A 14,237-nucleotide genomic window follows, 5' to 3' on the forward strand; every position below is an offset into this window, starting at 1 on the left:
CACCCATATACTGACATTTATGTTGAATTCATTCAAACGGCCTATAACTTTTCAAGGACATACTATACTATAACCTTTTTAAAATGTACTTTACTAAGACTTTTATGATGTACTATACTATGACTTAATGACAATACTATAACTTGTATTACAAACTATACTATAACTTTTATTACAAACTATACTATAACTTTTATTACAAACTATACTATAACCTTTTCATGACATACTATATTTTAACTTTTATGACATACTATATCATGACTTTTTTTATAACATACTATACAGTGATGACATGACATGCTGTACCATGACTGTTTTATGAAATACTATACATACTATACTTTTTTTTACATTTCATACATTGACTTTTTGACATACTATCCTATGAATTTTTTGTAACATACTATACTATGACTTTTTATAACATACTATGCTATGACTTTTTTATGGCGAACTATACTATGACTTTTTTATGACCTACTAAATTATGACTACTGTACTATGACTTTATTGACACTATATTTTTATGACATACTAAACTATGACTTTTGTTATGTCATTATACTTTGATTATGCTATACTATAACTTTTATGACATACATGTTTTATGACTTTTTAATGGTATACTGTATCATACTAATGACACCATAACTTTGCCATGACTTTTTATAAAATTATACTATGACTATATTACATACTGTACTATAATTTTCATGACACACTATACTATGACTTTTTAATGACATACTATACTGTAATTATAATTACAAACTATACGATGTCTTTTTTATGACATACGATACTGACTTAATGACAAACTATACTCCAACATTTATGACATACTGTACTAAACTTTTTGACATACTATGCTATGACTTTTTTATGACGTAATATACTATGATTTTTGCATACTATACTAGAACTTTCATGAGATACTATACTTTGACTTTTTTTATGACATACTATGCCATGACTGTTTCATGACTTTTTTTCGACATACTATACTATGACTTTTTAATTTTTTCGACATACTACAGTATGACTTTTTTTTCAACATACAATACTATTACTTTTTTTAAACCTTTGTCAAAATCATATTCTGTGATATTTTTTACATAAATACTATACTCTGAATTTATTTAATGTTTTTCATCATACTATGCTGGGACTTTTTTAACCTTTTTCGGCATACTTTTTTATGACTTTTTTTTCAACATACTATACTATTTTTTTTTTCTTTTCGACATACTATGACTTTTTGATTTTTTAGACATACCATACTATAAAAAAAATTGTTTTTTACGACATACTATACTATGACTGTTTTTTATGTTTTTGACATACTATGACTTTTTTCGACATACTATACTATTGACTTTATTTTTTTCGCCATACTATGACTTTTTTTAGACATACTATACTATGATTTTCTTTATTTTTTTTGACATACTATAGTATGACTTTTTTGAATTTTTCAACATACTATAATATTCCTTTTTTTATATTTTTGACATACTATACTATAACTTTTTGTTTTTTTGCGACATACTACAGTATGACTTTTTTTTCCAACATACAATACTATTACTTTTTGTTTTTTTTACACCTTTTCAACATACTGGTTTTTTTTTTACATACTATACCATGACTTTTTTTTTAAACCTTTGTCAGCATACTATTCTGTGATATTTTTGAAAAAATACCATGAATTCATTTAATTTTTTTCACCATACTATGCTGTGACTTTTTTTTATCCTTTTTTGACATACTATATTATGATTTTTTTTATGACTATTTTTTAATATACTATTACTTTTTAACATACTATACTATGAATTCTTTCATTTTTTCGACATACTATGACTTTTGACCAGTCTTCCTGTCCAAACATACCACTGAGAGGGCGTTACAGTGCACGGCCCAGCTACACAGAGGCAAGACGCAAAACAAACTTGACCTCTTTTTCCTCCGTTTTATTAAACGAGTTACAACATACTTTTACATGTCAAGAGAAAAATCCTATTAGGATAAAAACACAGTCAATCAAATCATACAAATGTATACACACAACGTGTGTGAGAAACTACATGCTAATGCTAAACACTACCAAATAAGTTATCTAGAGGTTTTCAAACAATCAATTTCAATTTTACATTTAAAGTCAAAATCAAATCAGAAGCAACAAAAACAGGAATGCCTTTGTTGTGTATGTGCAAGCTGCAGAGGACACACAGCTGGGAGAGCTTCAACACACGATAGCGGATGGCTAGAATACCACACACACACACACACAACGCTACACAGCACTGCTCATGCCTGGAGATGGGTACGAGTTAGTGAACCACAATGAGCTGCTCTCGTCTCTCAGGGCCACAGCTGGAGTCCTGCTCATACACAACTGAAGCCATCTGACATTAGCACAAGTTAAGCAATTAATTAACATGTAACAGCATTTCCATATGTAATACTGCAGTCAACTGTTGCTGCACACCAATCAATGAGGGCGGCCATCATCATCCTCATAAAAAAGCTTCAGATACAGCTACTGTTCATGTCACGTCAGGCTTTAAAGGAAAAAGCATGCAGCTCTGTTTTTAGAGAAAGAAAACTAAATCATCCACTAGGAATACACCGGATATATTTACAATGGCAACAGCATGGCGAAACCACTACAACGGGCTGCTGAGGATTCACAATGAGATTAGAGCAGAGGAGCCAGGCTGCAGTCAGAGCTGGGACAGGACAATCATCAGCCCCGCAGTGAGGAAGCTGCAACCACATGAGACGAGCCGCAGCTTCCAAACTGAACAGTCCTGAAACAGCCCCGGCCCCTCCGGCTGGAACTGATGCAGGGTTAGCTACCTACTGTTCTACCGACTTTGCTGAAACAAAACACGGATGAAGCGGAGCATGGATGTGTGTACGAGCAGTGGGACAGTGAGTGTGTGTGTGTGTGTGTGTGTTTCAGTCAAAGTCTCTGTTGATCAGGACCAGCGGAGCCACCAGAGTCCACACGTAGAGGGCGATGCAGATCCAGCTGGAGGAGATCTTCACCCACACCGACGGCCACTTGCTGGTCATGGCCTCGTAGTTGGAGTCGGGGCTGCAGAGAGAAACACATCAGCTGACAAACTGATACTCCACTGCTGCCAGCCTGGGTTCTAGGAATGCACCGTTTATACCTAGGTATCGGCCGATATTCACCTTGTTGGCTGCCGTCGGCCTAAAAGGCACATAAGAGGACCTTCGCTGATGGCAGTAGCCGATGTTTATCTGTTGTTTTGCATAAATTTTGCGCCGGCTTAATGTTGTGTTGGTTATTTCAATTTCAACGTTATCATGATGTGTTCAAATGTGATGTCCTAAAATTTAGTTTTTGGCGACAAACTTGAATGAATCAAGTTGTTTGAAGGAGATGTTTTCACAGCAAGTTAAAATAGATATTGGAGAGGGGATTATGAATTGTTTAACTTCCTAACAACTTACCAAGATTTTTTTTTTAATCAAAGCAAATATTTAAATAATCATAATCATTTGAATTGTGTGTTTTTATGCAAATAACCTCTGTTTACACCGGCCCAACTCTATTGGAAGAAAACGTAAAGCATGAGCAAAGCCCGGCGTTATATTGAATTCGAATCTGGTCAATCCTGTCGCCGTCAGTAAACGTGTTAAACCTCAGGATGGCAGCAAAGCCATCAGTCTGAACTAGTGTTCAGAGGAAAAGTGTCTCTTTTATGCTCTTCTCCCTCTGTGCCATAGAACTCCCCACCGTTCCTTCATCTCACTGTGAAACCTACCTGTACCAGTTGGTGAGCGTCATCATGATGTAGAGCGATGCCAGGAACAGCATGAAGTGGAAGAAAGAGTAGGAGTAGGTGACGCCGTCCTTCTCGTTGTCCACAGCCCTGTTGGTGCCGCCGCCCTCCTCGAAGCCGTCAGCCTGAGGCCCGTCCTCGATCAGAGCCGACTCGTCGCTGGTCAGAGTCAGCTTGTTCACCTGGGCGTTGGACGAGTTACGGATACTGATGGACAAACAGAGGAGAAATAAATATACAATACCAAACAACAACACGAGGAGACAGACGGAGGCAGGTCCGGTTGGTGATTATTATTAAACTGTGAGTTTTTCTTCACAAGGTGAAATATAATTAAAATCCTTGCTCTCACCTGGAGTAGAGGACACACATGAGGAAAAGGATCAATCCCACAATCCCTTGGGCATCCCACCACTGAACCACATGGTCCTGACCTGCAGGACTGGTGCTGTTCAGCCCGATAATACCCAGAAGGCTCGGGTTACATTTCCTGTCTGTGAGCCACAAGAAAAGATTTTTAATTCATGCTGTCATTGATGGGTTACTGTATCCAGCACAACACCTTTTATTTATCTTCTTTCGTCTCACAGAGAAACAAGTGTGGAGACATCTGACACAATGACGGATGGCTGGAAACAGGACGTATTGTAATATCATGTAATCATGATATATCGTCATCCTCCTCCTCATCATCAGGGGCAGCTGCTGTGTGGTCTTTTTTTAAAGACAATTCCAATTGGTTACTTGGATCCTATTTTCATGAGTTTGACCAGAGCTTACCTTCTACCAGTTATGATAAACAGTGACTACGTTTACATGCACATTCATATTCCACTAATATATATTGATACAAGCTCACAGTGCAAACAGAGCAAAGTGAAAGCAGCACAGGTAGTTAGGATATCGCTGATGAAACTTTATATATATATAGTATGGATGTTATCCTACCAGGCTCATTGGTCATGGCAGACCAGGTCAGGTACATGGTGTACAGGGTGACCAGGGAGGACTGCAGCAGGCCAGACCGGGGCTGGGACTCCTTCACACAGAGAACAGCAGGCATTAGTAAGGAAATCAATCCAAGACCAACTCTAACAACTAAAAGCACTCCGCTCGTATCCGCTGAGCCTCATGGAGGAAAATGACACAATATCAGCACATTCTGAATGGTATTAGTCTTTCTCTATCGCCTCTTTATCACCCATGTCTTTCTACATGCTGTTATCATCACGTGTTTTCTAATGCAATGCTGCTCAACATCATTTCTAAATCACGAAAATACCAGCCTCACATTGTTAGCTGAACCACATGTGTACAAAGTTAACAGCCTCAGTTGTGAGATCTCAGATCTTGGTTTGTGTTGAGTACAGTCCTTAAAACATGAATTAACTGAAAATCCTCTGGGAAGAGAATGAGAAATGGTGGTGAGACTGATTTTTCCCTTTCTTTAGTCACAGACATGAATGTAAGAGAGAACCTGGATCTGAGGCAGGATGGAGAGGACGGAGGCGCCGACGCAGAGCAGCATGTTGATGCTGATGAAGACCTTGTTTTCAGTGCAACCGTCGGAGTGGGTGTAGTAGACGTAGAACATGATCAGAGACACCAGAGACAACAAGTAGTTGATCGTGGTGACCGAGAGCAGGGCTGCAAACACAAAACAACAGGACAGGCCTTTCATTAATAATTCATCACCGTTTAACGGGCTGTTTACGGGACGCCCTTCACCTGAAAGCTACCAGATATTCTGTTCCAATCTCTTATGTGTATGCATGAATATATTATCATTATTACTGTCTTTAATCTCATTATCATCAAAAAAAAGCCGCCATCTGACTTCCGTTGCTCCAAAAGTAGTGTTATTATGGTATGGATGGCCACTGAGCGAGGCGTTACCACGGTTTTGCACTTGGCGGCTCACGTTATCACAGTCTTGGAAAGAGAGGAGTGAGCGGAGGGGTACTCGGGTTTGCAATCTGCAACCACACCTCTAGATGCCACCAAATCCTACACACTGTTCCTTTAACACATTCCTTTGTTGTCTTAATGAGAGCTGTCACCTAAACATTTAAGGTGCAATTTATTTCCATCACTGTCACATAAAACAGTCAAAACACAGCTGACGAGCTGTAAATAACACTTTGCTTTTTAAAGGTTGTTATGGATCAAGTTTGTATCCTCATGTTTAGCCTCGTAATAACAGTCACCATACCTGCATACCAGCAGCGAGAGTTGCCCTCCTCCATCTTCTCCACCCAGGACTCGTTCCAGGAATGGGCGAAGTCGATGAGTAAAACCAGCTGGATGAGGATGAAGCAGAAGGCTCCAGCCATGCCGATATAGAACCACACTGTGGAAGACATTGAGCGTTACGTTACTACATAAATGCATAAATACATTTAACAATTTATAAAAAAATAAATGTATAAGTAAATAAAAGGGAAAATTAAACAGAAGAGTAAATAAATAAGGGAATTAATACAATTGTAAAGAATTAAGACGCAAATTAAAACAGAAATATCAATTTATGTCACATTTTGTCAATTCAAATTTAGTCACGTTACTTGTCGGTATTGTCAGTCCCGTGAGTCACGTGACTCGTTAGTATTGTCAGTCCCGTGAGTCGCTAGTCAGTAGGGGTTTGATGAAATATCGTGCCACAAAATACTGCGATATAAAAACGTGAAATGAAACGAAAACGAAAAACTGAATCGCAATATTGGGGCATAATAGGTACTACGTGCATACGGGCTCCGGCTCCGGGGCTAAACTGCAGCCTCTTCCTGCTGCTCTGCAAGGCCTATGGAAGGAGGCTGAGTATGCGTCATATCTTTGGGGTACAATACATGCGCAGTAAAATCTGGTCTGCACTCGCCGAAATTGAACCAATCGCAACTACGGCCACAGGGGCACCGACGCCGAGGGGCACCGACCAAGCGGCGGTATTTGACGAGTTGGGAGTGAGAATGTTTTGCATCAAAACCTTACGGAAGTCCTGACGACACCAGCACAGTTTCTGAATACGAGTTGTGTGCATCTCTCTGTGGATTGAGCATTTTGACACTTTCACAGTACTTATCTACAGTAGCACCTAGACCTACTTTATAATAAAAAAAGACATTGAAATCTCACTTTCTACAATATGGGACCTTTAAGAACCCACAAAACTCTCAAGGCTCTTTGAGTCTTTGTTCATGACATTTTCGAGATGGATAGATGGTTTTGGGCAGCACTGGATAGTCAACAATATGTACACACCATGTGTTCTTTAAGACATACGCAGGCTAGTCTCGGATAGCCGGACCTACCTCTTACAGAAAGGTCTGGCTCCACATATTATCATTATGGTATTGAGGAAAATGCTCCGGCTTGATTTTATTTGTTTAAATCAATCACAATCGTCTAAGCCCAGGATTCAGCAACGGTGCCCTTGTTAAATACAATGGCAGACTTACTGTATACACACAGTCTACATCCGGTGAGTCAGACTATACGCAGGATAATCCCTGTGAGACCTGGTATCCACAGTCTTGATCTCCTGTCACAGCGGTACAAACACTTGCAAGCCACGTTGCATTTAATTTGAAAGGGAATAATGGAGAAGACCAGTTACCAATAGTGAAGGGACCTTCTGAGATGAAGAATGATCCAATAGTGATGGCAGCAGCTGCAGCAAACTTAAAGAACCAAAACCTGGAAGAGAGAGTTCTTACATCAGTCACTGGCAAAAACTGCAAGATTCAATTCTTAAAATGATCAGTCGATCATCAGGAAATGAATCGCCGATAGATGGATGAATGGATGGACGGATGCTGACTCACCCGTTGTGCAGCGAAGCTCGGGGGTCCTGGCTGCTCTTGACTTTGATCATGAGCAGAGAGAAGAGCAGGTAGAACATGGCCATGCCGAAGCAGATGCGGTACACGGCCTTGTAGCCGACCAGCACGTCGCAGTTCACGTGACCCTCCACGCCGGGAATAGACGAACCCCTCCCTCCTTCACAGAAACCTGGGATCTACAGCAGCACAGAAGACAGGACAGGAGCTATGATGCTGCACCAGGAAGACATTTTATGCCAAATCACAGAGTTTAGATCATGCAGCACAGAACTGAGTGTCCTACACCCACTAAGAGAGCTGCTCTGTCTTTCCCCTCAACATGTAACTAGTAACGGTTATTGCTGCAATTATGGAATCATAATCGTCACCATTATGGCAGATCAAACTTTAAGAGCCCCCGCGGGGAAGATTGCAACAGGAAGTACTATAAGAAAAAATAAATGTGAATAGACACTATGAAGGTTCTATTAATAACATGCAACTAGCAATTATACATGTTTTTTGTTTTTTTGAAATCGGTTAGAACCCGTTGAGGTGTGAAACTCCAGTAGGCTGTTCATGCTCCATTAGTGATCCTCATTAGATCAAACATGATAACCAAGAGTATCCCAGAATAACCTTTAAACAGCTGCACTGAGGTGGCAACCGACCAAATAACACCAGAAGTTGTATTGTTTCAAAGCAGCTGTGATTCATCGTTGCATGAGTCAGCTTGGTCTTTGCAATTTTTTTATTTGTACTGGGGAGCCAGTACAAGATAATAAACATAAAATTCATTGTGTATCATCTCCATTGTAATGGACCTTTAAGGTCTTGTCTACACGTGTACAGATATTTTTAAAAACAGATATTTTCCTCTACGTTTTGGCCTCTTGTCCAAACACAAACTGAGTCTGGGTCATAAAAACGGATATTTTTGAAAACGCCTTCTACGGTTCAGATTATTAAAATCTCCAGTTACTTTGTATCTGTGTAGACGTGTGAAACGGAGCGTTTTGGTAACGATGACGTCCTCTCCTCATTTCGCCCGTTGGTGCTTTGTGTAATGAGCATGCGCCAGAAAAAATAACAAAGATGGCGGACTACCGGCTTTTTTTTACGTTTTGTTAGCACTGCTCGGACTAGTTACTACTTTACATTTGAAAAGTGTTCCAGTCACAGGAGGAGGCCAAAGCAGGAACACATTAAACATGTGGAGGCCGAATGATGATTGAATGTGCTTTTGGGGCGATTGAAGGCAACGTTTGGAGCACTCAGAAGAGCGATGGACATAAACCTAAATTACCTCCATTTCGTCATTTATGCATATAAAGAGACCGTTGATGACAGCAGAGTGATGACCAGGAATCCCAGCCCCTCTCCCCCCCACCAACAACAACTGTTATCACAGTGACTTTAATGAAGCCAAAGGAAAGGGAGTGAGAGGGGTGGTAACAAAAAGTTCTTGACCCTTAACTTGTGATCTCAGCTGTGGTGACATGTAAATATTACGGCGAGTGTTTGGAGTCGTTTTTGCGTTCCGAGTGTAGACGGAGCTGTTTTGTAAAACAAAAGTTGTGCGGACAGATTGTTGGTGACGCTCACAGACCGGCTACAGAACCGCAGCGTGGCGAAGGAAGAGGAGAGGGAAAGAGCTTCCTCTGACAGGGCAGAGAGATACTGCTGAGACAACACGACCCTTTTAAACATGACTCTAATATCTGGAGGGAGATCAGTCCACTGTTTTGTTTCTGTAACCGAAAAAGCAGTTTGAGTAACGTCAATTTTGTCAAGCAATGTTTTATATTTCCCATCTCCCCTCATTGATGATCCTGTTTGTCTCACTTCACTATGAGCTGTTAGAATAAATGGTTTAAACCTGCAGTATCTTATAAAGTAAACAAACATAACATAAACAACAAAATCTAAGTGGTATTTTTCGATAATATTGTAATAGTGGTATAAGTTCTTTTTTTTGTCCAGTGCTTTAAGAGCTGGTTTAAAGGCTAAAGCCTGGCCTAACATACTACAAAATACATCGCTTTAACCGTTGCATACTTCTCAGCGTCATCCCTGGAGCGCTCTATAAAAGTAACTACTAACCACCACATTTAGCAAATTAAAAAAGCAAATAGGATAGGATGCCAGCACTGGTGGTTCTTTGACCTAACAGCAGTACAGTGAGGAGTCACAAACACACTGTTCTTTCTCCTACATTAGTTATAATTAATAACCCACAGTTTGGTATGATGTATTATTTGTACCTTCTTGAGATGCCCCTCCATGCCGGGCATCAACATAATACAGGCTACACCGACTCCTAGCAGCAGGAAGAAGGCGTAGATGAGGCGGGTCACCGTGGAGTTATTCCCGCTGGGGCAGCACCGACACAGCAGGCAGGGGGCGCTGCCGCACAGGCACGGGATCTGCACACAAAATCATCACGGTTACAGTTAATAACATATAGTCATCAGTAACCAGAGAGATAAACAGACAGACAGACAGACGGATAGACAGTTAGACAGGTTCCTTCCACCGGGAGGGACGGTGTTGCTGTCCGTCTCCTCGTGACGCTATAAACTGATACGTGACCCCGTTTACCCTGTAAGTGAATCTTTGATCTTAGATTATTTTGTGATATGCTATTCCCATAGGTCAAGAATTAACTTGACACGTTGAGTGACAGCCCCCTCATTTGCATAAGGAGGCAGAAATGCATAAAGAAATGTGTAAAGAAAAGAATACAGAAATAAATAAGTTTGGGAAAATAGATAAGGGCTGAAAAGCAAAGGAAAATCATAAATAAATAAATACACACAAAATAAGTATAAAATAAATAATAAATGCATAAATAAAAAATGAATGCAAAAATGAATAAGTTAATACAAAATAAATGCAAAAATAAATAAATTCATTTAAAAATCAATACAAATAAATACATAAATAAAAAATAAAAATTAAACAGAAGGGTGAATAAATAAGGGAATTATTACAAAGATAAATAAACAGAAGCAAATTAAACCAGCTTCATTTGCTGAATGAAGACCATGAGATGCAGCTGAAAGCTCTGAAAGTTAGTAAGTGAATCTTTGAGCTTAGATTATTTTGTTATATATTCCCTTAGGTCAGGGGTCAGCAACCTCCAGCTGCGGAGCCACATGCGGCTCTTTAGCTCCTCTCCAGTGGCTCCCTGTGGATTTATAAAAATGGAAATGAATAACTGTTTTTTGTTTACATTTTCATTTTCATTTATCATTGTTGTGAAAAAAATAAATCTCAGGTTTCAAGAATAAAGTCATAATATTACGAGAATAAAGTCATAATATAAAGAGAAAAAAAGTCGTAGTATTATGAGAATAGAGTCATAATATCATAAAGTAGAAATTTTACGTGTTTTCTTTTTCTCGTAAAGTTATGACTTTATTCTTGTAATATTAAATATAGTTGGCCCTCACTGCATTAGTCTTATATACTATATACTTAGACTATAAACTGTTACCTTCATCACAATGATCAAATGTTTTGCGGCTCCAGACAATTTTTTTTTTTTTTTTCTCTTTTTGCATAAAAATGTCTCTTTTGATAGTAAAGGTTGCTGACCCCTGCCTTAGGTCAAGAATTAACTTGACAGTCAGCACCCTGACCCCATGATGGCGACGGGATCTGCGCACAAAATCACGGTTAGTTAATAACATATTAGTAACCAGAGAGACAGATAGACGGACGGACGGACGGACGGACAGACAGACAGACGGACAGACAGACAGACAGACAGACAGACAGACAGACAGACAGGTTCCTTCCTCAGGGAGGGTTAGGGTGTAGCTGTCTGTCTCCTGATGACGTAATAAGCTGATACGTGACCCTGTTTACATGCTGCGGTGTCGCAACAGCTCTGTTGATATCATCCACAGCTGCGTGTTTACATGAACGGTCACCGACATAAAAACACCTAATACACGTCAACATGTTATAACGTTACCGGAGCATTAATAACACATCTCTTTTATTAACAACAGAGCGGTTAGTTGAGCCGAGGCGTCGGGGTTTGTGGTTATTTAGGTTAGTGAGTTTAGCTGCTCTACAGACAAAGGCGTCATGTTAGCATGTAGCTAGCTTCACTAAAGGAGCCAATAACCCATCAACGTTATTAACTATAACCTTTATATCAGCATTATGGATAAATGCTGACTCTCTGTGTGTATTTATGTCCGTCTGCGCCACATTACTGATCCCGTCGGCCTGCGGCGGTGTGGTGTTATTGCGCAGTCATGACAGCAGCAGTGAAGTGAAAGCAGCTAATAACAGTGATATAACACATCCACTGCTTTCACTGTCTCTCATATATATATAAAGACAGTGTGTGTCTCTTACCCAGCTCGCCATGGAGCACAGTCCCAGAACGGCTCCCATGATGGCGGATGTGTCTCTTCTCTCTAGTCGGTGTTAGATGGCTGCTGCTGTAGTGCTCTCTACCAGAAGATGGATGATGATGATGATGATGATGCTCCCACGACTTCTTCTTCTTCTTCTTCTTCTTCTTCTTCTTCTAAATGTAGATGCACATGAGCGCTTTACTGCCCTCCAGAGGAGACTGCAGGCATCAGCCTGCTCTCAGTCTACACCAGTGGTCTCAAACTCAATTTACCTGGGGGCCGCTGGAGGCAGAGTCTGGGTGAGGCTGGGCCGCATCAGGTATTCCACAAAAAAAGCTTTGTTAAAAAAAAAAACAATCTTCTCAAACGTCATTATTAACAGTTCTTTAACTTGAATGGGTTCTTCTGAACATGAACTGTCCTGAACATGAATGGAACATTGAAGAACATGAACGGTTCTTCTGAACATGGCCTATTGCGTCTCCCACTTTTCCTGAAATTGTCTGTGCTCGTCACCAACCTTTCTCTTCACTGCAGGCTTTGAAAAAGACATGATTGGGGCTGTGTGACAAGATATATATTCATTCCACTTGGTGTCACTCCGCAATAAAGTTGTGCCTGCTGTGTTTGTGTTGCTCTGCAATTACACCACCAAACCGCTAGTTGGCGGCGGCGTCTCTATGAGTTTCCTTCTTCTTCTTGTACTACAAACAGAAACTGAGCGGAGTTGGAGCTAATAACTGTTGAACCACAGAACTTTTACTGACATTACTGCAACGCCGAAAAGAGAAAATATATCTGAGTGGATTTGTGTGAACAAACATTGAAAAGATGGAGGCAGAGAGAAGTAGAACTTGGTCCTGGCCGCTCAGCATCGCTGAGAGACTGGACCAATCACAGCTGTTGCGGTCTGCGTCGCCGCGACGTGTAGTTACATTTCTGGAGAGGTGCACGTCAGGCTACGGCGTCGATTCAACGCAGAAGTATAAATCAAGCTTTAATCGAGTTTATGCGATGTTACACGGGCGCCGCCACAGTTGTTGTGAAATGTTTCTCTGCTTGCATCAAGCCCGGCCGATTGCCCGCCCCCGGGAGCCATATACCCCGCTGTGATTGGTAGGTTCGTTCAGCTCGGGCTCGCGCAACAAAGGGACCTTCAACGGCAAACTGCCATTCACATAAAACTCGCGGGCCGAGGGCGCCTGGTTAGCTCAGTTGGTAGAGCGGGCGCCCATGTAACAAGACTTGGTCCTGACCGCGGCGGCCCGGGTTCGAATCCGGCCTGTGGCCCTTTCCGCATCCACTCTCTCTCTCCCCCCTTTCCAAGACTCTATCCACTGTCCTGTCAATAAAAATGAAAAAATGCCCCCAAAAAAAACTTTATAAAAAACTTTATAAAAAAAAAAAAATTTGCGGGCCGCACTAACATTAAACTTTCATATCAAGGTGGGGGCCACAAAATATCGTCTTGCGGGCCGCAATTGGCCCGCGGGCCGCGAGTTTGAGACCCCTGGGCTAGATGTTCTAAAGTCTGAAAACAGAGCCATAAGGAGGTGCAGAAGTCTAGTTTTCTCTCAGAACACTTGAATTACAATATGCTGAAAGGTTATTATGGAATTTTTGCCCAATGATGCCAAAAATATACTGCCTACTGCCACTTAAGGGCCCAATGACATGTAAGTAAAGAATTTAGCTAGCTGGCTGATGAGTGATGCGACCACAAGGGGTGACAGTAGCTGGAGACAATATGTAACTCAGGTTTACCTGTTGTAGTCCATAAAACTTTGGCATGTCTTCCGTTGTCTGGTATAACTTCTTCCAGAGGATTTCTCCACACTTAGATCACATGATGGCACTAGCTTCATTTGCTGAATGAGGACCATGTGATGCAGTTGAAAGCTCTGAAATTTAGTAAGTGAATCTTTGATCTTAGATTATTTTGTTATATGCTATTCCCATAGGTCAAGAATTAACATGACACGTTGAGTGACAGCTCATTTGCATAATGAGGCAGAAATGTAAAAAGAAATGTGTAAAGAAAAGAATACAGAAATAAATACGTTTGGGAAAATAAATAAGGGCTGAAATGCAAAGGGAAAATCATGCATAAATAAATACATAAACAAATACACACATTTAAAAATAAATATAAAATAAATAAATAAAATAAATGCAAAATAAGTAAATTAATAAAAAATAATAATGCATAAATAAATGCAAAA

General features: G+C 40.3%; 1 protein-coding gene across 1 annotated transcript; it reads right to left on the minus strand.

Moving 5' to 3' along the window:
* Positions 1 to 1,960: 1,960 nt before the first annotated feature.
* Positions 1,961 to 12,194, minus strand: serinc1 (serine incorporator 1). Its single transcript, XM_074614802.1, has 10 exons — positions 12,014 to 12,194; positions 9,904 to 10,065; positions 7,643 to 7,836; positions 7,435 to 7,514; positions 6,034 to 6,171; positions 5,299 to 5,468; positions 4,770 to 4,860; positions 4,174 to 4,315; positions 3,804 to 4,028; positions 1,961 to 3,106 (listed from the first exon to the last, which is right to left on the minus strand). Exons 1-10 carry the CDS (start codon positions 12,050 to 12,052, stop codon positions 2,968 to 2,970), a joined length of 1,380 nt encoding a protein of 459 aa, XP_074470903.1. The 5' UTR covers positions 12,053 to 12,194; the 3' UTR covers positions 1,961 to 2,967.
* Between the last annotated feature and the right edge of the window lie 2,043 nt (positions 12,195 to 14,237).

Source organism: Sebastes fasciatus, chromosome 18, assembly GCF_043250625.1.
Source record: "Sebastes fasciatus isolate fSebFas1 chromosome 18, fSebFas1.pri, whole genome shotgun sequence".
Classification (NCBI taxonomy): domain Eukaryota; kingdom Metazoa; phylum Chordata; class Actinopteri; order Perciformes; family Sebastidae; genus Sebastes; species Sebastes fasciatus.

Bases quoted from the DNA above. Each gene is read 5' to 3' on its own strand.
- serinc1 (XM_074614802.1), bottom strand. From the start codon at position 12,052: ATGGGAGCCGTTCTGGGACTGTGCTCCATGGCGAGCTGG. The intron at 5,469-6,033 runs GTATGGTGACTG...TTGTGTTTGCAG, and splicing joins CTCTCGCTGCTGGTATGCAG to CCCTGCTCTCGGTCACCACG. The intron at 4,861-5,298 runs GTTCTCTCTTAC...CTCTGTGTGAAG, and splicing joins CCATCCTGCCTCAGATCCAG to GAGTCCCAGCCCCGGTCTGG.